Source organism: Oncorhynchus mykiss, chromosome 17 (genome assembly GCF_057628025.1).
Source record: "Oncorhynchus mykiss isolate SJ-2025 chromosome 17, ASM5762802v1, whole genome shotgun sequence".
Taxonomy (NCBI): domain Eukaryota; kingdom Metazoa; phylum Chordata; class Actinopteri; order Salmoniformes; family Salmonidae; genus Oncorhynchus; species Oncorhynchus mykiss.
In genome coordinates, this window is record NC_143038.1 from 13,952,396 (window position 1) to 13,980,084 (window position 27,689).

The 27,689-nt window shown below is 41.4% G+C and overlaps 1 protein-coding gene across 1 annotated transcript in view; it reads left to right on the top strand.

Moving 5' to 3' along the window:
* The first annotated feature begins 243 nt into the window (after positions 1-243).
* The window catches only part of LOC110493748 (nidogen-1), a 54,847-nt gene continuing 27,401 nt past the window's right edge, over positions 244-27,689 (top strand). Inside the window, exons 1-7 of the mRNA XM_036949746.2 lie at positions 244-827; positions 14,943-15,245; positions 15,658-15,890; positions 16,185-16,780; positions 23,731-23,871; positions 24,096-24,347; positions 26,010-26,210. Of these exons, the coding sequence (XP_036805641.2) occupies positions 624-827; positions 14,943-15,245; positions 15,658-15,890; positions 16,185-16,780; positions 23,731-23,871; positions 24,096-24,347; positions 26,010-26,210 (1,930 nt within the window). The 5' untranslated portion in view covers positions 244-623. The remainder of the gene's footprint in view (positions 828-14,942; positions 15,246-15,657; positions 15,891-16,184; positions 16,781-23,730; positions 23,872-24,095; positions 24,348-26,009; positions 26,211-27,689) is intronic.

Consider the following 27,689-nt stretch of genomic DNA (forward strand, 5'->3'; position numbering starts at 1 on the left):
AAAAATAATGTCAAACTGCGTGAGATGAAAATGGACAAACTAAAGGGTGTGCAATGTGTAGGCCCACTGATTGTACATTCGGAACCTTGTTAGAGGCCAGTAGGTTATATGATCAAGGAGCTATTGAAATTTGAATGTAAAAAAGTGTGTACTTTGTTTATGCTCCCTAACTAATTAAACTAGGAATGCAAAATGCTGCTCAAATTTCTACGTTTTTTCGCTTTGGAAAGCGAATTAATGTCCAAATCTTGAAAATAAGACATGTGCGTTGTTGTGCGCAATTTTTCCAAAATCATGACACTTATTTGGAGTCTGTGGCTCAAGTGGTTTGAAGGTTAATGAGGTTTGAAAGCGTGAATATCCGTCGAATATCCAACCTGAAACTGATTTTACCTTCGCGGAAAACCTGCATGTGAGACAGGCAACCCCGCGCAAGTGTCCCATGCAAATTTCTCTGCTTTCTCCAACTCCACCCTCCCTTTATATTGGATTTTGCTACCGCCGATTCATTCCGTTATTGTGCGCCCTGAGGTGTGCTCTGCATCGGAACCGCTTTGGCGAACTGGGTAGCCAAGCCTATAGGTCAAAACTAATAAGAGTTCTCGGCATAGACGTATTTAAACATGGATCTTCATCAACGAGGTTGGTTAGGATGGGCAACTTTGTTTGCCATTGCGTTATCAGTGAACAGTTTGAGCAAACACGACATGTTTGATTATGGAGAGCAAGCTGGAGACCAACTGTTGGAGCAGGGGACCGACCAAACTCAAGCACTTATTTTGAACCAGTCAATGTTCTTCTTCGATGGCGCATTTGACACTGTTTATGTGAGTATAATTATGTTTTATGCGCATGCGAAAATAGTAGCTAAATTATACACGAGAATAGCGGGGAAATATATCAATAGCAAACATGCACAGCCATCAATTATGATATTCACGTGCATGTTGGCAGTTGAGAACCCCTTCCTATGCATCCATTGTGATAGGCTATTTTATCCATGAAAGATAGGATGTAATTGTTTTGTTAGCTATGTTCTCAATTAGTTTACCATCTCATGCATGTGCCACATTTCACATCATTCAAAATCTGTTCACATATTAAAGTACTCTTTGATGATAATTACATTAGCATAAATTGCTCAAATCCCATGAATTGGGGGGATGAAAGGCCATGTGGAATGTTGCTGGGAGGGTGTGGAATGCCAGTCAATTCATTATGTGACTGATAAGGCTATCAATGCCCACCTTCATAAACAATGTATTGGCTCTGTGCCTCCTTATACTGTAGAATATCACATACCAACAAATCATGTGATGATGGTTGATAGAGAATGATACATTCATTGATCCACAAATGCCTTTAGTTTAGAATGTTTCAGATCTTCCCAAGCACCTGAATGTTGCCCAAAATGTCACATTGGCAATTGTCACACCTGCTGTCCCCAAATGTCCATCTCTCTCTCTCTCTCTCTCTCTCTCTCTCTCTCTCTCTCTCTCTCTCTCTCTCTCTCTCTCTCTCTCTCTCTCTCTCTCTCTCTCTCTCTCTCTCTCTCTCTCAATTCAATTCAGTTCAATTCAATTCAAGGGCTTTATTGGCATGGGAAACATATGTTAACATTGTCAAAGCAAGTGAAGTAGATAATACAGAAAAGTTAAATAAACAAAAGTTAAAAGTTAACATTACACTCACAGAAGTTCCAAGTTCTCTCTCTCTCTATATCTCTCTCTCTCTCTCTCTCCTACATCTTTGTATGATGTATATACTGCATTATAAGTGAATTCCCCTTTAACTATGGGCCCCAGACAGTGCAGTGTAAGGCTTAATTAACCCAAACAATGACTAGTCTGTTCATTAAAAAGCGCTGAGCCCCATTGTTGAAGATTGACAAAACATTAAACCCAGTAGGTCCAGGTAAACTCATCCCAATGCCCCATTAGATAGCTTTGTCTGTGACGTGACCCGCCTTTTGTCGGATCAAAAGACAGAGACGGCACAGAGAACTGATGAGGTCCCCACACCTCAGGACTATTGTTTGATTTATCTCCAAAGAGGCTACAGAGTGACCTTAAGGCTCAGCCATACCGGTAGGATTGTCAAACGTTTGTCTGCCGACTGTACTTAGCACCAGTGAACAGCATCGGTAGTCAATCTCTTTTGTGTTCACACAGCAAAGACCTTGGAAGGTGTCAGCCACTCAGTCTTGTTAACTTCTTGGTGACAGGGGGCAGTATTTTCTCGTCCGGATGAAATGCATGCCCAAATTCAACTGTCTGCTACTCATCCCCAGAAGATAAGATATGGAAATTATTATATTTGGATAGAAAACACTCTGAAGTTTCTAAAACTGTTTGAATCAAGTCTGTGAGTATAACATAACTTTTTAACAGGTGAAACCCAGAGGACAAACCATTCAGATTTTTTTTTGTTTTGAGGTCACTCTCTTTTCAATGAGTTTTCATTGGGAATCCCTATGGGACCTTCTTGCAGTTCCTCCCAGCTTCTACTGGATGTCCACAGTCTTTAGAAATTGGTTGAGGTTATTCCTTTGTGTAATGAAGAAGTATGGCCATCTTGAACGAGGGTCACTTGAAATGTACTGTTAGATAGAGGTGCGTGACCAGAAAGCATGCTTCAGTTTGTTTTCTTCCTGTATTGAACACAGATCATCCCGTTCAATTTTATCGATTATTTACGTAAAAAAATACCTAAAGCTGTATTACAAAAGTAGTTTGAAATGTTTTGGCAAAGTTCACAGGTAACTTTTGAGATATTTTGTAGTCACGTTGAGCAAGTTGGAACCGGTGTTTTTCTGGATCAAATGCGCCAAATAAATGGACATTTTGGATGTATATCGACGGAATTAATCAAACAAAAGGACCATTTGTGATGTTTATGGAATATATTGGAGTGCCAACAAAAGAAGCTTGTCAAAGGTAAGGCATGAATTATATTTTTATTTCTGCGTTTTGTGTCGCGCCTGCAGGGTTGAAATATGGTTTCTCTCTTTGTTTACTATGGTGCTATCCTCAGATAATAGCATAGTTTGCTTTCGCCCAAAAGCCTCTTTGAAATCTGACATGTTGGCTGGATTCACAACAAGTGTAGCTTTAATTTGCTGTCTTGCATGTGTGATTTAATGAAAGTTTGATTTTTATAGAAATGTATTTGAATTTGGCGCTCTGCATTTCCCCTGGCTTTTGGCCAGGTGGGATGCTAGCGTCCCATATATCCCAGAGAGGTTAAAATGCTCCAAACCAGAAGGTTGCAGTAGCGTTGTTTGGCAATGTATATCCATGTGTATTGCTTATGGCCTAGATTTGAAGCTACTGTATCTGCGCTAATTTTGCTAGATAACTAGCAAGATGACGAATAAACTATTTAATTCACTCTCCATAATCGCATACTGCCAGTACCAGCCCTTAGCAAAATGTTTAGCTAGCTAGAAAACATTAGCATATACGCTCGCTAGTACAACAAAATGTACATTTCTTTGGTGCGTTTGATCCAGAAAAACACTGGTTCCAACTCGGAAAACATGAATACAAAATATCTAATAAGTTACCTGCAAACTTGTTCCAAACATTTCAAACAACTTTCCTAATACAACTTTAGGTATTTTTTTACGTAAATAATCAATCAAATTTAAGACGGGATAAACAGTGTTCAGTATCGGATGAAAACAAAGTGGAGCGAGCTTTCAGGTCGTGCGCCCCTAACAAACAGTACACTACACTCGACCCTCGTTCTGAACAGCCCTACTTCTTCATTTCTCAAAGGAAAAACATCAACCAAATTCTAAAGACTGTTGACATCTAGTGGAAGCGATAGGAACTGCAAGCAAGTGCCTTAGAAATCTAGATCCACTCATTGAAAACACTGTTACCTCAATTGTTTTTTCCCTGGATGGATTTTTCTCAGGTTTTCCCCTGCCAAATCAGTTCTGTTATACTCACAGACATTATTTTAACAGTTTTAGAAACTTTCGAGTGTTTTCTATCTAAATCTACCAATTATATGCATATCCTAGCTTCTGGGCCTGAGTAGCAGGCAGTTGACTTTGGGCACGCTTTTCATCCAGGCGTGAAAATACTGCCCCCTAGCCCGAAGAGGTTTTAAGGGGTGGATCAGCTAAATATTGCGGAAAGATTGTTGCTTCCATCAATGTAATTGTCTGCATCATTTCCAATCCCCCATGTATTTTTGGGGTAAATATATATACAGTATATCCATATACATACACGTATGCATACATATACACATATATACATACACATACCTATATAGATATACATACATGTACTTTTTAAAGAATATACCTTTATTATTCCCCGTAAAGCCTACCACCCTTCCTGCAATTGGAGTAAACTAATAAACACTTAGGCTTCTACCTTCAGTTTCTACATCTTATACACATTTTACAGACACAATCTATTTTACAATAGTTATATTATGTTTGTTTTTAGTCCTTCCTCTATTTCTGATGTCCATCCAGTTTGATTTCTATTTGTAACTGTGCTATTTCAGAACATTTCTGAACCTATATACATTTTACATGTAAAATGTGTATGTTTTACATTGGTTATCTTGTTATTGGTCCCAGCTTCCAGCTCCATTCAACCTCTCCCATCTATCTCTCAACATCATCCATTTTGGATTTCTATTTGCCATATATTTTTCAACTGTGCTGTGATGCTTCACAAAGTACTGAACCTTTCTATTCTCATAGCTTCTACAGATTGTAAATTAAAAATACTTTTTTTTGCTAAAATAATTATTATACTATTGATTGATTAACTATGGCTTTTCAAATCACCCAGTATTGCTATCTGCAGCATTAGTTCTAGGCAAATGTTGCAATTATTCAGCCATTCCTGGACCTGTGACCAAAAATGATCTACATATGGACAACACCAAAATATATGATCTAATGACTCTGCCTCCTCACAGCAAAATCTGCAGAGCTGGGAAGATTGTATCCCCCCATATATATAACATTCTATTGGTTGCAAGACTTTTGTATATTAATTTAAATTGAAAAATTTGAAGTTTTGAATCCGGCGTTGTTTTGCATATCAATTCATAAACCATGTGCCATGGAATGGGTACATCAAAAATCTCTTCCCAACTATTTTGCAATTTATATGGCACAGCTGTCAGTTTGTTGGTCCTTAAATGAAATTGGTATATGTTTTTATTTATCACACTTTTCTTTAACCATTTATGTTCTTTAATACAGGGCCGACATACAAGTTCCTTACTTTTTCCATTTCTACTTGCCTCTTCCATTCTTGTGGTAATGCTGCAATGAATTGGTTGTAATTTTGGGTAGAGCAGACATTTCCATATGTCTGTGTTAGCTGCATGTGTGACATAACTCCACAAGTCCTATTTATGATATCATTCACTAAAATTATACCTTTTTTAAACATGTCTTCGAAAAATGTTTTTTTTAATAAATTAGTATATTTGAGTTTAACCACAATATTTGTTGTATTATTTGTTCTGTCTTTTCAGGTGGATTAAACTGAAATTGCAACCAACTTTCTAAGGCTTTTTTAAAAAAAAAACGATATTTTGGAGATTATTTCCTTTTCAAACAACCGAAAGTGAGCAGGTGTAATCTGAATAAAGGGAAAAGGCCATTCTTGAACATAGGATGAGACATTCCTACCAATTTACTAGAGAACCAGTTTGGATTTAAGTATAACTTATGTATGACTGATGCCTTTAGTGAGAGGTCTAATGCTTTAATATTTAATCATTTCTGCCCTCCGGATTCATATTTGTTATATAAATAGGCCCTTTTAATTTTATCTGGCTTGCAGTTTCAAATACATTGGAATATATTTAGTTTATATAATTTAAAAAGCAGGTCACTAGGTGTAGGCAAAACCATAAGCAAATAGGTCAACTGTGATATGACTAAAGAGTTAATCAAGGTGATTTTACCACAAATAGACAGGTATTTTCCTTTCCATGGTAGCAAGATCTTATCTATTTTTGCTAACTTTCTATAAAAATGTATTGGAGTGAGAATATTGATCCAATACGTAATATAGTACACTTATCATAATTTGGTTTCAATCCAGAGAGGATAGCAAAAGTATCTAGATCCTCTATGAGGCCGTGGAGAGATTTATAATTGTAATTTTAAAAGAAAACATGAATCATCAGCGTACATTGACACCTTAGTTTTTAAGCCACGGATTTCTAATCCCTTAATATTATTGTTTGATCTAATTTTAACAGCAAACATTTCGATGGCAATAATAAATAGATATGCCGATAGTGGACAACCTTGTTTTACTTATCTAGATAGTTTTAAACTTTCTGAGATGTAGCCATTATTTACTATTTTACACCTAGGGTTACTATACATAACCTTAACCCATTTTAGAAGAGATTCCCCAAAATTGAAATATTCTAGGCATTTATATATAAACTCATACTTTATACTTTATCAAAAATCTTTTCAAAATCAGCTATGAAAACCAGGCCTGGTGTCCCTGAAATGTCATATTATTCTATTGTTTCCAGTACTTGTCTTATATTAACTCCAATGTATTGACCATGTAAAACCTGTCTGATTAGGATGAATAATATCTGACAGTACTTTTTTAATTCTATGTGCCAAGCATTTTGCTAAGCATTTTGCTATGATTTTTGCATCACAACACTGAAGTGTAAGAGGTCTCCAATTTTTTTAATGGACTGGATCTTTATATATACTACTTGGGTCCTGTTTCAGTAATAATGGAATCAGACCTTCTTGTTGCGTGTCTGATAATCTACCATTTATATAGGAGTGGTTAAAACATGCCAATAAAGGTCCTCTGAGTATATCAAAAAACGTTTTGTATACTTCCACTGGTATGCCATCCAGGTCTGGAGTTTTCCCAGTGAACTGCACTAACTTGGCAGCTAACACAGGCAGCTGTTTCATGGAAACTAGCTAATACATTGTGATTTAGTTATAATGTCAATACTAGCTACAGTGGTTAGCTAGCTTGGAGGAAGTATTTAGTGTTGTATGCATTGCGTCTATGCGCTTAGCTAGCTACCATCCCATAGCCTACATTGCATATGAAATGTGACTGGCTCATCCCTTAATGTACGGACAAAAAAGCTGGATTGGAGAATGCCAAGAGTGTGCAAAGCTGTCATCAAGGCAAAGGGTGGCTACTTTGAAGAATCTCAAATATAAAATATATTTTGATTTGTTTAACACTTTTTGGGTTACTACATGATTCCATGTGTGTTATTTAAAAGTTTTGATGTCTTCACTATTATTCTACAATGTAGAAAATAGTCAAATAAAGAAAAACCCTTGAATGACTTAGGTGTGATCAATTAAGTTATTTTAAATGGACAACAGATGTGCTTATAAATACATTTAAAAAAAGGAAATTTTCCGAGTGACCCCAAACTTTTGAGCAGCAGTGCATATATTATTATTTTGTTGATTGCAATGGGATCATGCATTGCATGTTTTTTCTGTTCAGTTTTGATCTCATTTCCTTCTAAAAAAAAAACCCCACAAAAAGCCCAGAATGTTTCAATGCGTGACAGCAAACGGAAGATGAAAATCTTCCGTTTGTGTTGTATGGTCACTGGTGTGAGTTTGTTTAAGATAAATCAGAGTGATGTTTTCCTGCTTGTCCTTCACCGTCGTGGTCTGTTGCGTGTCATCTGTAAGCTTCAGCAACGAGTTCTAAGATCTGCTTTCCTCCCACCAAACTCTGCTCCCACACCCCCTTGTGCATGTGGGATTTCCCCTTCACTCTCAATCGCGGTCAGTTGAGCTTCTGCGAATGCCTAGAGCTACCCCTCCCTCCATCCGTTGCTCCCTCTCTCCCTCGGTTTCTTCCTTATTTCCCTCTCCCCCTCCTCGGATGCACAGGTCGAGGCTATGTTGCTCTAGTCAGTGCCTTTCCAGCTGTCCCAGCAGCTGTCTTTGAAATTGCCCCCCGACACACACACACACACACACACACACACACACACACACACACACACACACACACACACACACCTACCTCCAGGAGGGAATGTTTAGAGGTTGGCAGAGGGGTAGAGGGTGGATATGTATGGGGGAGTTGGGGAGTTTAATTCTTTCAGTGCTCTGTAGGAGTGGGAGAAGGGTATGTTTGTTCAGGAAGAAGTTTTGCGACTTGTTATATTTTGGGTGTTAAAGTGCATTGAGATGGTCAATGTTGATTCTTTAACTCAGTGTACTTCTGACTAACTATATAATGGCAAGCATTTCGCTATACTAGCAATAACATTTGCTAACCATCCTAATATTGAGTTTCACCCCTCTATTTTGCCCTCAGGACAGCCTCATTTTGTCAGGGCGTGGACTCTATAAAGTGTTGTAAGTGTTCCACAGGGAGGCTGGCCCATGTTGACTCCCAATGGATGTCCTTCGGGTGGTGGACCATTCTTGATACACACGGGAAACTGTTGAGCATGGAAAATCCAGCAGCGTTGCAGTCCTTGACACAAACCGATGTGCCTGGCACCTACTACTATACCCCTCTGAATGGCACACATACACAATCCATGTCTCAATTGTCTCAAGGCTTTAACCTGTCTCCTCACCTTAATCTACACTGATTTAAGTGGATTTAACAAGTGACATCAATAAGGGATCATAGCCTTCACCTGGATCCACCTGGTCAGTCTATGTCATGGAAAGAGGAGGTGTTCTTAATGTTTTGTACACTCAGTGTATATTTAAGGGCACCTTATTTAATATACCAGGATTTTAAAATGCAATATTGGTGCACAATTTCTACTTAAAATATCAAACGGATGCAAAAGGCACTCTATTCGTGGAATGACCCACGTAATCATTTTTCAGTGGGAATCTTAAGGATTTACCCACAAACAATGCCATTATTAGACTAACACATCTGTAAAGCTGGACAGGAGGCAAGACTGCTTGGTTTGTTTTCTCTCTCTCTCTCTCTCTCTCTCTCTCTCTCTCTCTCTCTCTCTCTCTCTCTCTCTCTCTCTCTTTCTCTTTCTTTCTGTCTAAGAAAACAAGTAGTTGGTTCATCTTCTCACTTCCTCCTCTCTCTCTCTGTCTCTCTCGCTCTGCTTGTCTTTCCCCTCAACTGATAATTATGATCCCAAGTGTCTGTATGATGTAACTAAGATGCTGTTCCTGTTCGTACCTCTCAGGAAAGCTTTACAGCCTTTATAGCGTTCTTTGCATAACTTTACAGCCTTGAACTTCACAGTTTTCTCTTGGGTGCGTTTTTCCAGACCCAGAGTAAACCTATATTCCTGGACTAAAAAGTCATTTTTTTAAGCCCACGTATCCAGATTAAGCCCACTTGTGGATTCTGAAAGCCTGCTCAGTGGAGAATGTCAGATTCTCTATTGAGCAGGCTTTCAAAAACCAGGAGTGGCTTAATTTGGGTACATGGAAAGGGTCCCTTAAAGTGATATTGGTAATGCCTACGGGCGGCTTTAGTTTGATGTCCAAGACCATATCTGAAACAAAGAGAAGGGCTTCCTGTCTTCTCAACCCCTGGAGGACTTTAAGCCAAATTCTTGTCACATTGCAACCAAGCGACTCCTGCACTACAGGCATTTTCTTCAAGTCAAATACCTGCTGTGAGGGCAGCTATTCACCCAGATGCTTTTGTCATTCATGCGTTCCTTTGGATGAAGTGTCGTTTAGAGACGAGAGCCAAAGGCTGAGCCTGAGAGCCTGAAACAGATGTAGTACTGTAGTCTAGATTCCCCTTTGGTCCAAGCCAAAGGCTATCGCCAGCTAATAATAATAAAATAATAATATATGGAATTTAGCAGACACTTTTATCCAAAAGCGACTTTCTGTCATGTGTGGATACAAGTCTCATGTATTTAAATCAATGGTGTTTAGCCTAAAGACAAATATTTCAAATATGATTTGAAATCTTTCAAATAGTTTAGCCAGCTAAATCCCTCCGGCTTTTCAAATTCATTCAACCGGATGGGAGAATGGACATAACATTGGTTTAGTTCCGCTATTTCTCCTTGTGCCGTATGTAGTTGTTATCCGCCGTTTTCTTCTCTTTTTTTCTTCTTCTAGAGAGCAAGCTAAATTCACAAGTAATTCCAGCTAGACCTAGGCTCAAATATTCAAAATCTGTCAAGAACTATGTGTGTTTGCTTGCACCTGCCAGGTGCACTTTTGAGACTTATCAATTAGTTCCATTGTGCCAGGCAAGTTCAGTCAAGCACAGCTAAACTATTTGAAAGATTTCAAATTCCATTTGAACTATTTTTCTTTAGGCTAAACACGGTTGATTTAAATACATGAGACTTGTCAGATGTGATTTGCATCACATTGCTTCTTCTGTTGTGGCAAAGGCACCTGAGGCTTATGGCTTTGTTGTCTGGTAGCTAGTATAAAGTATAGACCATATATTGTGTTCCCTAAAGGTTATTGAAAAAGAGCAGAGGCTCTGAACTATCTATTCAGACCCCAGTCTTACCTACAGGTTATGGGAATTGTGCTCGTGTAGTATTTCTCCAGTAGATAATTCGATTGAAAATCGATTGAAACATAATTACACTTTGACATTATGGAGTATTGTGTGTAGGCCATTGACACAATCTATTTTAAATACAGGCTGTAACACAACTTGAAAAAGGCATGGGGTGTGAATATTTTCTGAAGACACTGTACTACAGTAATTTACGCAAAAACACAATAGTAAATACTACAGTATACTACAGTCCGTAAAAACACTACATGAATTACTATAGTATATTAAAAAAATTGGACTATAGTTAACTGTAAATACCAGTTTTTATTCTCTGTTCTTTATTATGATTTGACTACACTACAATGCATTCGGAAAGTATTTAGACCCCTTGACTTTTTCCACATTTTGTTACGTTACAGCCATATTCTAAAATTAATTTAATTGTTTTTCTTCCCCTCATCAATTTATAAACAGTACGTCATAATGACAAAGCAAAAACTGTTTTTTAGACATTTTTTGCAAATGTATTAAAAAAACAACGGAAATATCACATTTACTTAAGTATTCAGACCCTTTACTCAGTACTTTGTTGAAGCACCTTTGGCAGCAATTATAGCCTCAAGTCTTCTTGGGTATGTTGCTACAAGCTTGGCACCCCCTGTATTTGGGGAGTTTCTTCGATTACTCTCTGCAGATCCTCTCAAGCTCTGTCAGGTTGGATGGGGAGCGTTGCTGCACATCTATTTTCAGGTCTCTCCAGAGATGTTTGATCGGGTTCAAGTCCAGGCTCTGGCTGGGACACTCAACGACATTTAGAGACTTGTCCCGAAGCTCCTCCTGCATTGTCTTGGCCGTGTGCTTAGGGTTGTTGTCCTGTTGGAAGGTGAACCTTCACTCCAGTCTGAGGTCCTGAGCGCACTGGAGCAGGTTTTCATCAAGGATCTCTCTGTACTTTTCTCTGTTAATATTTCCCTTGATCCTGACTAGCCCCTGCCATTGAAAAACATCCCCACAGCATGATGCTGCCACCATCACGCTTCACGGTAAGGATGGTGCCAGGTTTCCTCCAGACGTTTGACATTTGGCATTCATGCCAAAGAGTTCAATCTTGGTTTCATCAGACCAGAGTCTTGTTTAGGTGACTTTTAGCAAGCTCCAAGTGGGCTGTCATGTGCCTTTTACTGAGGAGTGGCTTCTGTCTGGCCACTCTACCATAAAGGCCTGATTGGTGGAGTGCTGCAGAGATGGTTGTCCTTCTGGAAGGTTCTCCCACCTCCACAGAGGAACTCTGGAGCTCTGTCAGATTGACCATCGGGATCTTGGTCGCCTCCCTGACCAAGGCCCTTCTCCCCTGATGGCTCAGTTTGGCCGGGCTGCCAGCTCTAAGAAGTCTTGGTAGTTCCAAACTTCTTCCATTTAAGAATGATGGAGGCCACTGTGTGCTTGGGGACTTTCAATGCTGCATACATTTTTTGTACCCTTCTCCAGATCTGTGCCTCCCCACAACCCTGTCTCGAAGCGCTACGGACAATTCCTTCAACCTCGTGGCTTGGTTTTTGCTCTGACATGCATTGTCAACTGTGGGACCAATCAAGTTGTAGAAACATCTCAAGGTTGATCAATGAAAACTGAATGCACCTGACCTCAATTTCTGGTCTCATAGCAAAGGGTCTGAATACTTTTGTAAATAAGGTTTTTCTGTTTTACATTTTTTATACATTTGTAAAAATATCTAAAATTATGTTTTTGCTTTGTCATTATGGGGTTTTGTTTGTAGATTGAATAAAAAAATCCTCAATCAATTTTAGAAAAAGGCTAACGTATTTGTTACTTTTATTTCTTATTTTTCTTTTGGTCATTTTCTTAAAACGGCATTGTTGGTTAAGGGCTTGTAAGTAAGCATTTCACAGTGAGGTCAACACCTGTTGTATTCAGTGCATTTGACAAATAAAATTTGATTTGATTTGGATCAAAATGTTGAAAAACAGAACCTTCCGAAAGCATTGTACAGTGGGGCAAAAAAGTATTTAGTCAGCCACCAATTGTGCAAGTTCTCCCACTTAAAAAGATGAGAGAAGCCTGTACACTTCAACTATGACAGACCAAATGAGAAAAAAAAAATCCAGAAAATCACATTTGTAGGATTTTTGATGAATTTATTTGCAAATTATGGTGGAAAATAAGTATTTGGTCAATAATAAAAGTTTATCTCAATACTTTGTTACATACCCTTTGTTGGCAATGACAGAGGTCAAACGTTTTCTGTAAGTCTTCACAAGGTTTTCACACACTGTTGCTGGTATTTTGGCCCATTCCTCCATGCAGATCTCCTCTAGAGCAGTGATGTTTTGGGGCTGTTGCTGGGCAACACAGACTTTCAACTCCCTCCAAAGATTTTCTATGGGGTTGAGATCTGGAGACTGGCTAGGCCACTCCAGGACCTTGAAATGCTTCTTACGAAGCCACTCCTTCGTTGCCCGGGCGGTGTGTTTGGGATCATTGTCATGCTGAAAGACCCAGCCACGTTTCATCCTCAATGCCCTTGCTGATGGAAGGAGGTTTTCACTCAAAATCTCACAATACATGGCCCCATTCATTCTTTCCTTTACACGGATCAGTCATCCTGGTCCCTTTGCAGAAAAACAGCCTCAATGCATGATGTTTCCAACCCCATGCTTCACAGTAGGTATGGTGTTCTTTGGATGCAACTCAGCATTCTTTGTCCTCCAAACACAATGAGTTGAGTTTTTATCAAAAAGTTATATTTTGGTTTCATCTGACCATATGACATTCTCCCAATCTTCTTCTGGATCATCCAAATGCTCTCTAGCAAACTTCAGACGGGCCTGGACATGTACTGGCTTAAGCAGGGGGACACGTCTGGCACTGCAGGATTTGAGTCCCTGGCGGCGTAGTGTGTTACTGATGGTAGGCTTTGTTACTTTGGTCCCAGCTCTCTGCAGGTCATTCACTAGGTCCCCCCTGTGGTTCTGGGATTTTTGCTCACCGTTCTTGTGATCATTTTGACCCCACGGGGTGAGATATTGCGTGGAGGCCCAGATCGATGGAGATTATCATTGGTCTTGTATGTCTTCCATTTCCTAATAATTGCTCCCACAGTTGATTTCTTCAAACCAAGCTGCTTACCTATTACAGATTCAGTCTTCCAAGCCTTGTGCAGATCTACAATTTTGTTTCTGGTGTCCTTTGACAGATCTTTGGTCTTGGCCATAGTGGAGTTTGGAGTGTGACTGTTTGAGGTTGTGGACAGGTGTCTTTTATACTGATAACAAGTTCAAACAGGTGCCATTAATACAGGTAATGAGTGGAGGACAGAGGAGCCTCTTAAAGAAGAAATTACAGGTCTGTGAGAGCCAGAAATCTTGCTTGTTTGTAGGTGACCAAATACTTATTTTCCACCATAATTTGCTAATAAATTCATAAAAAATCCTACAATGTGATTTTCTGGATTTTTTTTCTCATTTTGTCTGTCATAGTTGAAGTGTACCTATGATGAAAATTACAGGCCTCTCTCATCTTTTTAAGTGGGAGAACTTGTACAATTGGTGGCTGACTAAATACTTTTGTATATACAGTTGGGCAAAAAAGTATGTGGAAAACCCTTCAAATTAGTTGATTTGGCTATTTCAGCCACACCCGTTGCTGAGATGTGTATACAATCGAGCACAGAGCCATGCAATCTCCATAGACCACTGGTTCTCAATCCTGGTCCTGGGGACATTTTTGTTTTTGCCCTAGCACTACACAGCTGATTCAAATTATCAACTCATCATGAGGGTTTGATGATTTGAATCAGGTTTGTAGTGCTAAAGCAAAAATACAAATGTGCACCCCTTTGGGCCCCCAGGACCAGGATTGAGAACCGCTGCCACAGACAAACATCGGCAATAGAATGGCCTTACTGAAGAGCTCAGTGACTTTCGAACGTGGCACCATCATAGGATGCCAACTTTCCAACAAGTCAGTTCATCAAATTTCTGCCAGAGCTGCCCCGGTCAACTGTAAGTGCTGTTATTGTGGAGTGGAAATGTCTAGGAGCAACAACGGCTCAGCCGTGAAGTGATAGGCCACACAAGTTCACAGAACGGGACCGTCGAATGATGCAGCACGTAAAATCGACTGTCTTCGGTTGCAACACTCACTACCAAGTTCCAAACTGCCTCTGGAAGCAACGTTAGCACAAGAACTGTAGGTTGGTCACTTCATGAAATGGGTTTCCATGGCCGAGCAGCCACACACAAGCCTAAGATCATGCACAATGCCAAGCATTGGCTGGAGTGGTGTAAAGCTCGCCGCCATTGGACTCTGGAGCAGTGGAAACGTATTCTCTGCAGTAATTAATCACGCATCACCATCTGGCAGCATCTGGCATGCCAAAAAATGATCATTCATGTCTTTGCTGATGATAACACATTTGTGATATTCCAATCCCAGATCAACACCAATGGCTTTCTGGCAGTAGAAGAACCTAAGGTGGAGTCCGAGTACCTGGGAAAGATGCCTGCCAGCTTCGGAATGATAGCGATTTTCCTCGGAGATCTGGACAACAGCGACGGAGTGGGGAAGGTGTACTACCGGCAGGACAGCAGGCCCTCCGTGCTTCTCCGGACCATTGACCACATCAGCCAGGCATTCCCTCAGGACGATGAGATCAAGCCCACCCACGCCTTAATCATCACATGGGAGAACGTGGCGGCGCATGGCGAGCATGGTCGAGGAGATGGGCTGGACAGAAAGGTAAGGAGAACCCTCATAGATTGGCCTAGATAGGGTCATATTCATTTTATGTCTTTTAAAATATGTCATTGGATATATTGAACTGTTGATAAACTTGTTTTAATGCAACGTTGATATGGATAGCATTTGAAATTATAATTTGACACCATCTTTTCTATCCACCTAATATGAAGTTGCCTAAAACCCATACATTGTACAATGTAGTTGCAGGTACAGTATAGTTAGAGTATTGTTACACATGGCTACATAGTCCTTCCAACTGTGTTTGCAGTTTTTATGGTGGGCTACATAGATTTTTTTTGTTACATATTTAGTTCACTCTCTCAAGCCAAACTCAAAGGTAGTGCACAAAATAAGTAATAGGGTGCTAGGACTCAGTGTCCCACTTCTACCTTTTCTTTCTACCATGTAGAGAAACACGTTCCAGCTGGTGGTGGCGTCCATGGCGTCCGCCTCCTATGCCATCTTGTTCTACCCCAGGGAGGGGCTGCAGTACATCTCCACGCCTGTGGCGGGCCAGAGCGTACCAGTTCAAGCCGGTTTCAGCCAGGGCCTGGTCCAGGCCTGGTTCAGCTGGAGCAGCAGCCAGGGGCCCTACTACCGCATTGCCACCGACGACGAGGCGTCCGTCAGACAGCTCTCCGAGTAAGTTGATTGGTTGGTGTTGGTTGGGTTGGTTGATTGATTGGTTGATTGATTGATTGGATGATTGATTGGATTTCTGTAGTGTGCTTCCAGATGCTCCAAGAACTTTACATAGGCTTAGTAAGTGTTGTTCATAGAAAACTTGGTTAGGTTTCTGTCATTATGTTTTGAACTGGTATTTGCATAGTTACATTGCATTATGGTAATTATGTAATGATTACATATACCCTGACATATGCATAAAGCTTCTTCATAGAGGCAGGTCTCATAATGATGCATTCTGTCTCCCGCTAGGGAGACCAACTCAGGCAGGCGTGGTGTGTGGGTGTACGAGATCGGCACCTCCCCGTTCTTCTCCTCCATCACCCCAGGCCTGGTCACCAACCTGTCCCCGGAGGAGGGCGTGGCAGTTGGGCAGGTGGAGCCGGTGTCAGAGTCTCCACCCAGAAACAATGGAGAACAACAGGAGATTGATTTCCCTCCCTATGAGCACGAGGAGGAAGAGGAGACACCTGAGCCGGAGCTGCCCCCAACTGTCTACCCGGTCCAGTACCAGCCCAGATACCCTGTTGTCCCTGAGTCGCCCCAGCCCAGGTACCCTGAACCGGTCCAGACCAGCTACCCTGAGCCGGTCCAGACCAGCTACCCTGAGCCGGTCCAGACCAGCTACCCTGAGCCGGTCCAGACCAGCTACCCTGAGCCGGTCCAGAACAGGTACCCTGAGACAGTCCAGACCAGCTACCCTGAGCCGGTCCAGAACAGGTACCCTGAGACAGTCCAGACCAGATACCCTGAGCCGGTCCAGCCTGCCCAGCTGCAGCCACCCCGCTACCAGCCTCAAACCCCACAGGTGGTGGTCGTGGATGAAGATGATGCCCTTGATGTTGATGGTAACCCATGAAAGAAACAACACCAATTGAATCTGTGTCTGAAATAGAAACAGTCAAGACTGCCATGACATAAACATTGGTTTAGTTTAGTTTAGTAGGATCTCTGTTAGCTACTGCACATGCAGCAGCTACGCTTCCTGGGGTCCACATAAAACATACAAATACATGACAAAGTACCAAACAGGTATAGACAAGAACAACATAAGATATTACATTAAATTTAAAAAAATTAAAGAAATAAGTTATATATAGGAAAGACAAAAATACTATTTACACACTATTCATATTCATACAGTACAGTTAAATTAGATGTTTAGAAAGAGGAGAGGCACTGTGATACATAAAAAAAAAAAAATACAGCTCAGGTTTTGCCTGAGTAACCTCTGGAGGCAGAGCATTCTGAGCGACGCATTAAATCTGTTTTTGGTTTGGGTAACGTGAAGAAACTCTGGTGGGGTATGTATAGTGCATTCGGAAAGTATTCAGACTTTTTGCATATTTTGTTACATTACAGCCTTATTCTAAAATTGATGAAATTGTTTTTTCCCCTCATCAATCTACACATAATACACCATAATGACAAAGCACAAACATGTTTTTAGACATTTTTGCACATTTATTTAAAAGATAAAACTGAAATATCACATTTACATAGGTTTTCAGACCCTTTACTCAGTAGTTTGTTGAAGCACCTTTGGCAGTAATTACAGACTCAAGTCTTCTTGGGTATGACACTACAAGCTTGGCACACCTGTATTTGGGGAGTTTCTCCCATTCTTCTCTGCAGATCCTCTCAAGCTCTGTCAGGTTGAATGGGGAGCGTCGCTGCACAGCTATTTTCAGGTCTCTCTAGAGATATTCATTCAAAGATGTTCAAAGACTTGTCCCAAAGCCACTTCTCCGTTGTCTTGGCTGTGTGCTTAGGGTCATTGTCCTGTTGGAAGGTGAACCTTCGCCCCAGTCTGAGGTCCTGAGCACTCTGGAGCAAGGTTTTCATCGAGGATCTTTTAGTACTTTGCTCCGTTCATCTTACCTCAGTCCCTGCCGCTGAAAAACATCCCCACAGCATGATGGTGCTACCACCATGCTTCACCATAGGGATGGTGCCAGGTTTCCTTCAGACATTCCTACTTGGCATTCAGGCCAAAGAGTTCAATCTTGGTTTCATCAGACCAGAGAATCTTGTTTCTCATGGTCTGAAAGTCCTGTAGGTGCCCTTCGTTAATCTTCAAGAGGGCTGTCATGTGCCTTTTACTGAGGAGTGGCTTCTGTCTGGCAGAGTGACCAGTTTGGCCAGCTCTAGGATGAGTCTTGTTGGTTCCAAACTTCTTCCATTTAAGAATGATGTTCTTGGGGACCTTCAATGCTGGAGATATTTTTTGGTACCCTTCCCCAGATCTGTGCCTCGTCACAATCCTGTCTTGGAGCTCTATTGGAGTGAAAATTCCTTCGATCTCATGGCTTGGTTTTTGCTCTGACATGCAGTGTCAACTATGGTATCTTCTATTCCACTCCTATTCCCCAGGCACTATCATTTGTTGACTTCTGTAACCGTAAAAGCCTTGGTTTCATGCATGTTAACATCAGAAGCCTCCTCCCTAAGTTTGTTTTATTCACTGCTTTAGCACATTCTGCCATCCCTGATGTCCTAGCCGTGTCTGAATCCTAGCATAGGAAGGCCACCAAAAATTCGGACCAATTACCACATTTTCCACCAAGATAGAACTGCCGAAGGTGGTGGAGTTGCAATCTACTGCAGAGATAGCCTGCAGTTCTGTCATGCTATTCAGGTCTGTGCCTAAACTGTTTGAGCTTCTACTTTTAAAAATCCACCTTTCCAGAAATAAGTCTCTTACTGCTTGTTATAGACCCCCCTCAGCCCTTAGCGGTGCCCTGGACACCATATATTAATTAATTGCCCCCCATTTATCTTCAGAGTTTGTACTGTTAGGTGACCTAAACTGGGATATGCTTAACACCTCGGCCACCCTACAATCTAAACTAGATGCCCTCATTCTCACACAAATTATCATGGAACCTACCAGGTGCAACCCTAAATCCGTAAACACGGGCACCGTCATAGATATAATCCTGACCAACCTGCCCACTAAATACAGCTCTGCTGTCTTGTACCAGGATCTCAGCGATCACTGCCTCATTGCCTGCATCCGTAATGGATCTGCGGTCAAACGACCACCCCTCATCGCTGTCAAACGCTCCCTAAAACACTTCAGCGAGCAGGCCTTTCTAATCGACCTGGCCTGGGTATCCTGGAAGGATATTGACCTCATTCCATCAGTATTTTGTAAATGGTTATTCTTTAAAAGTGCTTTCCTCACCATCTTAAATAAGCATGCCCCATTCAAAAAAATGTAGAACTAAGAACAGCCCTTGGTTCACTTCAGACTTGACTGCCCTTGACCAGCACAAAAACATCCTGTGGCGTACTGCATTAGCATTAAATAGCCCCCACGATATTCAACTTTTCAGGCAAGTTAGGAACCAATATACACAAGAAGTTAGGAAAGCAAAGCTAGCTTTTTCAAAGGAAATTTGCATCCTGTAGCACAAACCCCCAAAAGTTCTGGGACACTGTAAAGTCCATGGAGAATAAGAGCACCTCCTCCCAGCTGCCCACTGCACTGAGGCTGGGAAACACTGTCACCACCGATAAATCAGGAATTTCAATAAGGATTTTTCTATGGCTGGCCATGCTTTACACCCGGCTACCCCTACCCCGGTCAACAGCTCTGCACCCCCCACAGCAACTCCCCCATTTCTCCTTCACCCAACTCCAGATAGCTGATGTTCTGAAAGAGCTGCAAAATCTGGACCCCTTCAAATCAGCTGGGCAAGACAATCTGGACCTTCTCTTTCTAAAATTTTCCGCTGCATTTGTTGCAACCCCTATTACTAGCCTGTTCAACCTCTCTTTCGTATTGTCTGAGATCCCTAAAGATTGGAAAGCTGCCGCGGTCATTCCCTTCTTCAAAGTGGGAGACACTCTAGACCCAAACTGTTGCAGACCTATATCTATCCTAGCCTGCCTTTCTAAAGTCTTCAAAAGCCAAGTTAACAAACAGATCACTGACCATTTCGAATCCGACTGTACCTTCTCCGCTATGCATTCTGGTTTCCGAGCTGGTCATGGGTGCACCTCAGCCACACTCAAGGTCCTAAACAATATCATAACTGCCATCGATAAAAGACGATACTGTGCAGCCGTCTTCATCGACCTGGCCAAGGCTTTCCACTCTGTCAGTCACCACATTCTTATCGGCAGACTCAACAGCCTTGGTTTCTCAAATGACTGCCTCGCCTGGTTCACCAACTACTTCACATATAGAGTTCAGTGTGTCAAATCGGAGGGCCTGTTGTCTGGACCTCTGGCAGTCTCTATGGGGGTGCCACAGGGTTCAATTCTCAGGCCAAGTCTTTTCTATGTATACATCAATGATGTTGCTCTTGCTGCTGGTGATTCTCTGATCCACCTCTACGCAGACGACACCATTCTGTATACTTCTGGCCCTTCTTTGGACACTGTGTTAACAACCCTCCAGGTGAGCTTCAATGCCATACAACACTCCACTTCCGTGGCCTCCAACTGCTCTTAAATGCAAGTAAAACTAAATACATGCTCTTCAACCGATTGCTGCCTGCACCCGCCCGCCCGTCTGGCATCACTACTCTGGACAGTTCTGACTTAGAATATGTGGACAACTACAAATACCTATGTGTCTGGTTAGACTGTAAAACTCTCATTCCAGACTCACATTAAGCATCTCCAATCCAAAATTAAATCTAGAATTGGCTTCCTATTTCGCAACAAAGCATCCTTCATTCATGCTGCCAAACATACCCTCGTAAATCCTGCTGATCCTTGACTTCAGCGATGTCATTCACAAAATAGCCTCCAACTCTCTATGCAGCAAATTGGATGTAGTTTATCACAGTGCCATCCGTTTCGTCACCAGAGCTCAATATACTACCCACCACTGCGACATGTATGCTCTCTCGTTGGCTGGCCCTCGCTTCATATTCATCGCCAAACCCACTGGCTCCAGGTCGTCTATAAGTCTTTGCTAGGTTAAACCCCGCCTTATCTCAGCTCACTGGTCACCATAGCAGCACCCACCCGTATCACGCGCTCCAGCAGGTATATTTCACTATACATCCCCAAAGCCAACTCCTTCTTTGGCCGCCTTTCCTTCCAGTTCTCTGCTGCTAATGACTGCAACGAATTGCAAAAATCACTGAAGCTCTCCCTCACTAACTTTAAGCATCAGCTGTCACAGCAGCTTACCGATCATTGAACCTGTACACAGCCCATCTGTAAATAGCCCACTCAACTACCTCATCCCCATATTGTTATTTATTCTTTTGCCTTTGCACCCCAATATCTCTACTTGCAGATTCATCCTCTGCACATATATCACTCCAGTGTTTAATTGCTAAATTGTAATTATTTCGCCACTATGGCCTATTTATTGCCTTCCCTCCGTAATCTTACTACATTTGCACACACTGTGTATAGACCTTTCTATTGTGTTATTTGACTGTACGTTTGTTTATCCGATGTGTAACTCTGTGTTGTTTGTGTTGCACTGCTTTGCTTTATCTTGGCTAGGTCGCAGTTGTAAATGAGAACTTGTTCTCAACTGGCCTACCTGGTTAAATAAAGGTGAAAAAAAATATATATATAGACAGTTGTGTGCCTTTCCAAATCCTATCAATCAATTGAATTTACCACAGGTGTACTCCAATCAAGTTTTAGAAACATCTCAAGGATGATCAATGGAAACAGGATGCACCTGAGCTCAATTTCTAGTCTCATAGCAAAGGGTCTGAATGCTTATGTAAATAAGGTATTTGTGTTTTTTTGTTTTTATAAATTTGCACAAATTTCTGAAAACCTGTTTTTGCTTTGTTGTTATGGGGTATTGCGTGTAGATTGATTGGCATATAATCACTTTTAGAATAATGCTGTAACTTAACAAAATATGGAAAAAGTCAAGGGGTCTGAATACTTTCCGAATGTACAGTGCCTTGCGAAAGTTTTCGGCCCCCTTGAACTTTGCGACCTTTTGCCACATTCCAGGCTTCAAACATAAAGATATAAAACTGTATTTTTTTGTGAAGAATCAACAACAAGTGGGACACAATCATGAAGTGGAACGACATTTATTGGATATTTCAAACTTTTTTAACAAATCAAAAACTGAAAAATTGGGCGTGCAAAATTATTCAGCCCCTTTACTTTCAGTGCAGCAAACTCTCTCCAGAAGTTCAGCGAGGATCTCTGAATGATCCAATGTTGACCTAAATGACTAATCATGATAAATACAATCCACCTGTGTGTAATCAAGTCTCCGTATAAATGCACCTGCACTGTGATAGTCTCAGAGGTCCGTTAAAAGCGCAGAGAGCATCATGAAGAACAAGGAACACACCAGGCAGGTCCGAGATACTGTTGTGAAGAAGTTTAAAGCCGGATTTAGATACAAAAATATTTCCCAAGCTTTAAACATCCCAAGGAGCACTGTGCAAGCGATAATATTGAAATGGAAGGAGTATCAGACCACTGCAAATCTACCAAGACCTAGCCGTCCCTCTAAACTTTCAGCTCATACAAGGAGAAGACTGATCAGAGATGCAGCCAAGCGGCCCATGATCACTCTGGATGAACTGCAGAGATCTACAGCTGAGGTGGGAGACTCTGTCCATAGGACAACAATCAGTCGTATATTGCACAAATCTGGCCTTTATGGAAGAGTGGCAAGAAGAAAGCCATTTCTTAAAGATATCCATAAAAAGTGTTGTTTAAAGTTTGCCACAAGCCACCTGGGAGACACACCAAACATGTGGAAGAAGGTACTCTGGTCAGATGAAACCAAAATTGAACTTTTTGGCAACAATGCAAAACGTTATGTTTGGCATAAAAGCAACACAGCTGAACACACCATCCCCACTGTCAAACATGGTGGTGGCAGCATCATGGTTTGGGCCTGCCTTTCTTCAGCAGGGACAGGGAAGATTGATTATTGGTTAAAATTGATGGGAAGATGGATGGAGCCAAATACAGGACCATTCTGGAAGAAAACCTGATGGAGTCTGCAAAAGACCTGAGACTGGGACGGAGATTTGTCTTCCAACAAGACAATGATCCAAAACATAAAGCAAAGTCTACAATGGAATGGTTCAAAAATAAACATAATTTTGCACACCCAAACATAATTTTGCACGCCCAATTTTTCAGTTTTTGATTTGTTAAAAAAGTTTGAAATATCCAATAAATGTGGTTCCACTTCATGATTGTGTCTCACTTGTTGTTGATTCTTCACAAAAAAATACAGTTTTATATCTTTATGTTTGAAGCCTGAAATGTGGCAAAAGGTCGCAAAGTTCAAGGGGGCCGAATACTTTCGCAAGGCACTGTACGTCTGTTTGAAGTGTATGCAAATAGATTATACAATTGGTTAGGCATTTTCAACACACACTTTTCTTAAAAAGACTAGAAGAGAAGAAGTACGTTTCTCCTCAACCCTCAACCATGATAGACTATCATGCATGTTGTTGATGTTAGTTCTGTGTGTGCGGTTAGGGCAAGGCATGCTGCTTTGTTTTGTGCTCCTTAGTCTTTGGACATGCTTCTTTGTTTAACCGGCCTACTAAAGTATTTTGTAGCAAACAAGAGCTCCAATGAAATTACAATCTTAGAAAAAAAGGGTTCCAAAATGGTTATTTCACTGTCCCCATAGGAGAAACCTTATTGATTCTAGGTAAAACTATTTTTGGTTCCAGGTAGAACCCTTTTGGGTTCCATGTAGGGTTCTTCAAAGGTTTCTCCTATGGGGACAGCTGGATAACCCTTTTAGGTTCTAGACAGCACCTTTATTTTTCTTCTAAAATTGTATTTTTTCTAAGAATGTGGTTTGTCTTCTTTTCGGCAGTGTTTGCGTACAGTTCTGAGACATGCGCCAGTAACAGGCAGAAGTGCTCGTCCTTCGCTGACTGTAAGGACTACACCAATGGCTACTGCTGCCACTGTAGGCCTGGTTTCTATGGCAACGGCAAGGATTGTGTGGCTGAAGGTAGATACCCAAAGTACATACAGTATTTGTGTAATAAGGGTTAGGGCTATCCTGCTACCTTTCGTTAATGAAACATGTCAAATAAAGTTTTAGAATAATTCAAAATTTCATAATGAAATTGAAAACCTGAATGCTTGACACACAGTCCCACATCAGTTACATTTGAACTTAATTTAATTCGATTTTAATTAATATAAGTTAATTTCCTTACATTCCACACCCAGGTAAGCCCCAGCGGATGAACGGCAAAGTGAGCGGCCGTGTGTTTGTGGGCAACTCGCCCTCGCCACTGGAGTTTTACAACAATGACCTGCACTCGTACGTGGTGGCCAACGATGGGCGCGCCTACGTGGCCATCAGCACCATCCCGGCCGGCTTGGGACCCTCCCTGCAGCCCCTCTCTTCCCTGGGAGGGGTCATCGGCTGGGCCTTCGCTCTGGAGCAGCCTGGCTATGAGAACGGATTCAGCATCATCGGTAAGAGCTGGTTCGCCTATTATCTTGCACATTGTTGTGTCATTAAGAGTTGTTTTAAGGTAAGAGCTGACATTGGGTGAATCACGAAAGTGATTCCTCGCTTCCTTGATTCATAGCGTCTTTCTCAACACTTCCTTGCCCTGGAGAATGTCCATGAGAAGGGAACTCTGATCTTCTGCTTTAATGCAGCAGGTGATTTGAATACATTAGGCTTTTCTAATGTGAATAGGGTCGCATTTGGTTTTGCTTCTCCTTCCATTGTTGCAAAGGCACCTGGGGCTTGGAACTTGGTTTGCTGTGGTCTAATGAGATGTCCTTCAAAGACAGGTGTGAATGACCGCTGTGGGATTGCTGCTTAGGTCAACATTTATTCAAGTTAAGTTTGATTAGTTTGATTTATTTGCTCTCTTTGAATGACAGTTTTTTTTGTATATGTCCAAAATCTGGCTTACATACTATTTACCTAAACTGCATACTGTGTACTAATAGTACTACACACTGTTAAGAATGTGCTGTTTAGTAAAAATCGAATGCAGTAAGCAACAAATATCAGCATACTAGGCTCATCCATACTGAGAATGTGTCATCTAATGAACAATTGCGTTGATTCCCGCCATTCGTTCATTTTGGTACAGCACGTCCCCTCAGGTGAAAATCAGCTATTGTCAAACACACGTTGGTCTCGATAGACAATTCTATTCCTCACTAGTGTGTAGCGAGTTCTACAAGATTAAAAGCCGAAATGAGTATGACGTCCTGGCATTTAAAGCATACAACATTTTGGACATTTCACATACATAAAATGTCTTTGCCTACTGTTTAGAACGCAAGTAAGGGTATTCGGACACTGCCAATCTCCTTGCTCAGGGAAAGTACATGCTCTACTGGCCATTTGAGTGGTATACGTGGAAGTTTAAGTGAATTGTGCCAAGTGATTAGGACTATCTTTCTATGTTTGATACATTCCTCAACAAGTTGAACTCCACTTTAGTCTTCCACTTGGACGTAAAAAAAAAAAATGTAACCTCTATTTAACAAGGCATGTCAGTTAATTAAGAAAAAATTCTTATTTACAATGACGGCCTACCCCGGCCGACGATGGGCCACTTGGGCCTGGATTTGAACCAGGGACTACAGTGACACACGCCTCTTGCACTGAGATGCAGTGCCTTAGACCACTGCACCACTCGGGAGCCCATGATTTGTTGGTAGAACGATGATGGGTAAAATTATTGGGAATTTGTTCTGTGTTCCCGTTTTCGGTGCATTTTCCTGCTTTTCGGGCCTCAAAATGTTGCTCCAGCTCATTGCTTCCAGCTGACTTCACTTCTTTCAAAATGTTCCCCTTTGATGTGTAATGTTGTTGGCTCCAGGGAGAACCAAAAGTCGGGGGATATACTCAAGGGTATGGGTGAGGATGCAGAATTAAGTTGCCCCTAAATGCTGATCTTCAGTACGGCTAGGTTTTGTGTTTCATCACATAATGGTTGAGCTTTTGGGTAAGGCAAGACAATCCTACATTTGTGCTCAGGAGCTGAAGAGAACCTATGAGACTTGGTTATCTCTCACTTTCCTTCTCCCACCACCATCTCTCCTCACGCACACACAAACACCCTTCTACCCCACAACCACCCTCAACTGTCCCCCCCCCCCCTCCCCCAGGTGGCGTGTTCTCCAGGCAGGCCGAGGTGACCTTCTTACCGGGCAACGAGAGGCTGACCATCAAGCAGGAGTTCAAGGGCGTCGACGAGCACGACCACCTGGTGGTGAGCACCGAGCTGGAGGGCCGTCTCCCTGAGGTCCCACACGGCTCCACTGTCCAGATCGACCCATACAAGGAGCTCTACCAGTATGGCAGTAACCGTGAGTCATGACCACACCATTATAACTTGGAATGCAGTCAATTCCATTTCAATTGAGTCAATTCACAAAAATGATTTTGATCTCCTGAATTGAGTAACCCCAATCCTGGAACTCAACACTGTCACAGTTTGTAATACATCTAATCACATAAGAAAGGTCAGCATGAATCCCAATGTTGTTATTAGTCCAATTGCTCTTACATGCAACCAGGTAGTAGTCTATCTTATTCTTTTCATGAGACACATAGTCTTAGAAACACTTTTGGCAGCAATTACAGCTGTGAGTCTTCTTGGGTAAATTCTCTAAGTGCTCTGCACACCTGGATTGCGCAATATGTGCCCATTATTCTTAAAAAAATTCTTCAAGCTCTTTCAAGGTGTCATATTCAAGTCTTGCCATAGATTTTCAAGCAGATTTAAGTCAAAACTGTAACTTGGTAAAGCAACTCCAGTGTAGACTTGTGTTTTAGGTTGTCCTTCTGAAAGGTGAATTCCTCTCCCAGTGTTTGTTGGAAAGCAGAATGAACCAGGTTTTCCTCTAGGATTTTGCCTGTGATTAGCTCCATCCTTTTTTTATTTATCCTGAAAACTTCCCAGTCTTTGCTTCGAGAATACCCATTCCATGATGCAACCACCACAATGCCTGACAATAAGGAGGCAATTACTCAGGGATGTGTTGTGTTGGATTAGCCCCAAACATAAGACTTTCCATTTAGGCCAAAAAGTATATTCCTTTGCGTGCTTTGGACTATTCTGTATATATTCTGCACATTTTTATTCTTAATTTTGGTCATTATTGTGGAGTCACTACAATGTTGTTGCTCCATTCTCAGTTCTCTCCCATCACAGCCATTTAAAATCACCAATGGCCTCATGGTGATAATCACTGAGCAGTTTCCTTCCTGTCCTGCAGCTCAGTTCAGAATAACAACTGTATCTTGGATGTGCCTGGGTGGTTCAATACATCATCCACAGCAATGCTGTGTGTCTGACTTGTTGTTGTTACCAATCTACCAGTGGAAAAGCTCTTTGTGGTTGAAATTCAACACTTGACTGAGGGACCTTACAGATATTGTATATATGGGGGGGAGAGGAAGGGGTAGTCATAAAATGTTCATGTCAACCCTTATTATTTCACACAATGTGATTTGTTAAGCGAAATTTGACTCCTGAACTAATTTAGGCTTGGCTGAACAAAAGGGGTGAATTCTTATGCAGCAACTGTATTAATTTTGAGATTTTTTTTTTCTTCACTTTTATTTTTCTTCACTTTGACATTATGGACTATTTTGTCTAGATCAATTACAAAATATCGAAATGAAATCTATTTCAATCAAATCAAAATCCAATCAAAATCCAATCCCAACTTCGTTACGCAACAAACATGTGGGGAAAAAAGCCAAGGGGATGAATACTTATGATACCAACTGTAATATGGATGTTCAATGTAGCAACGTTCCACTTCTTCAAATTCTCTTCA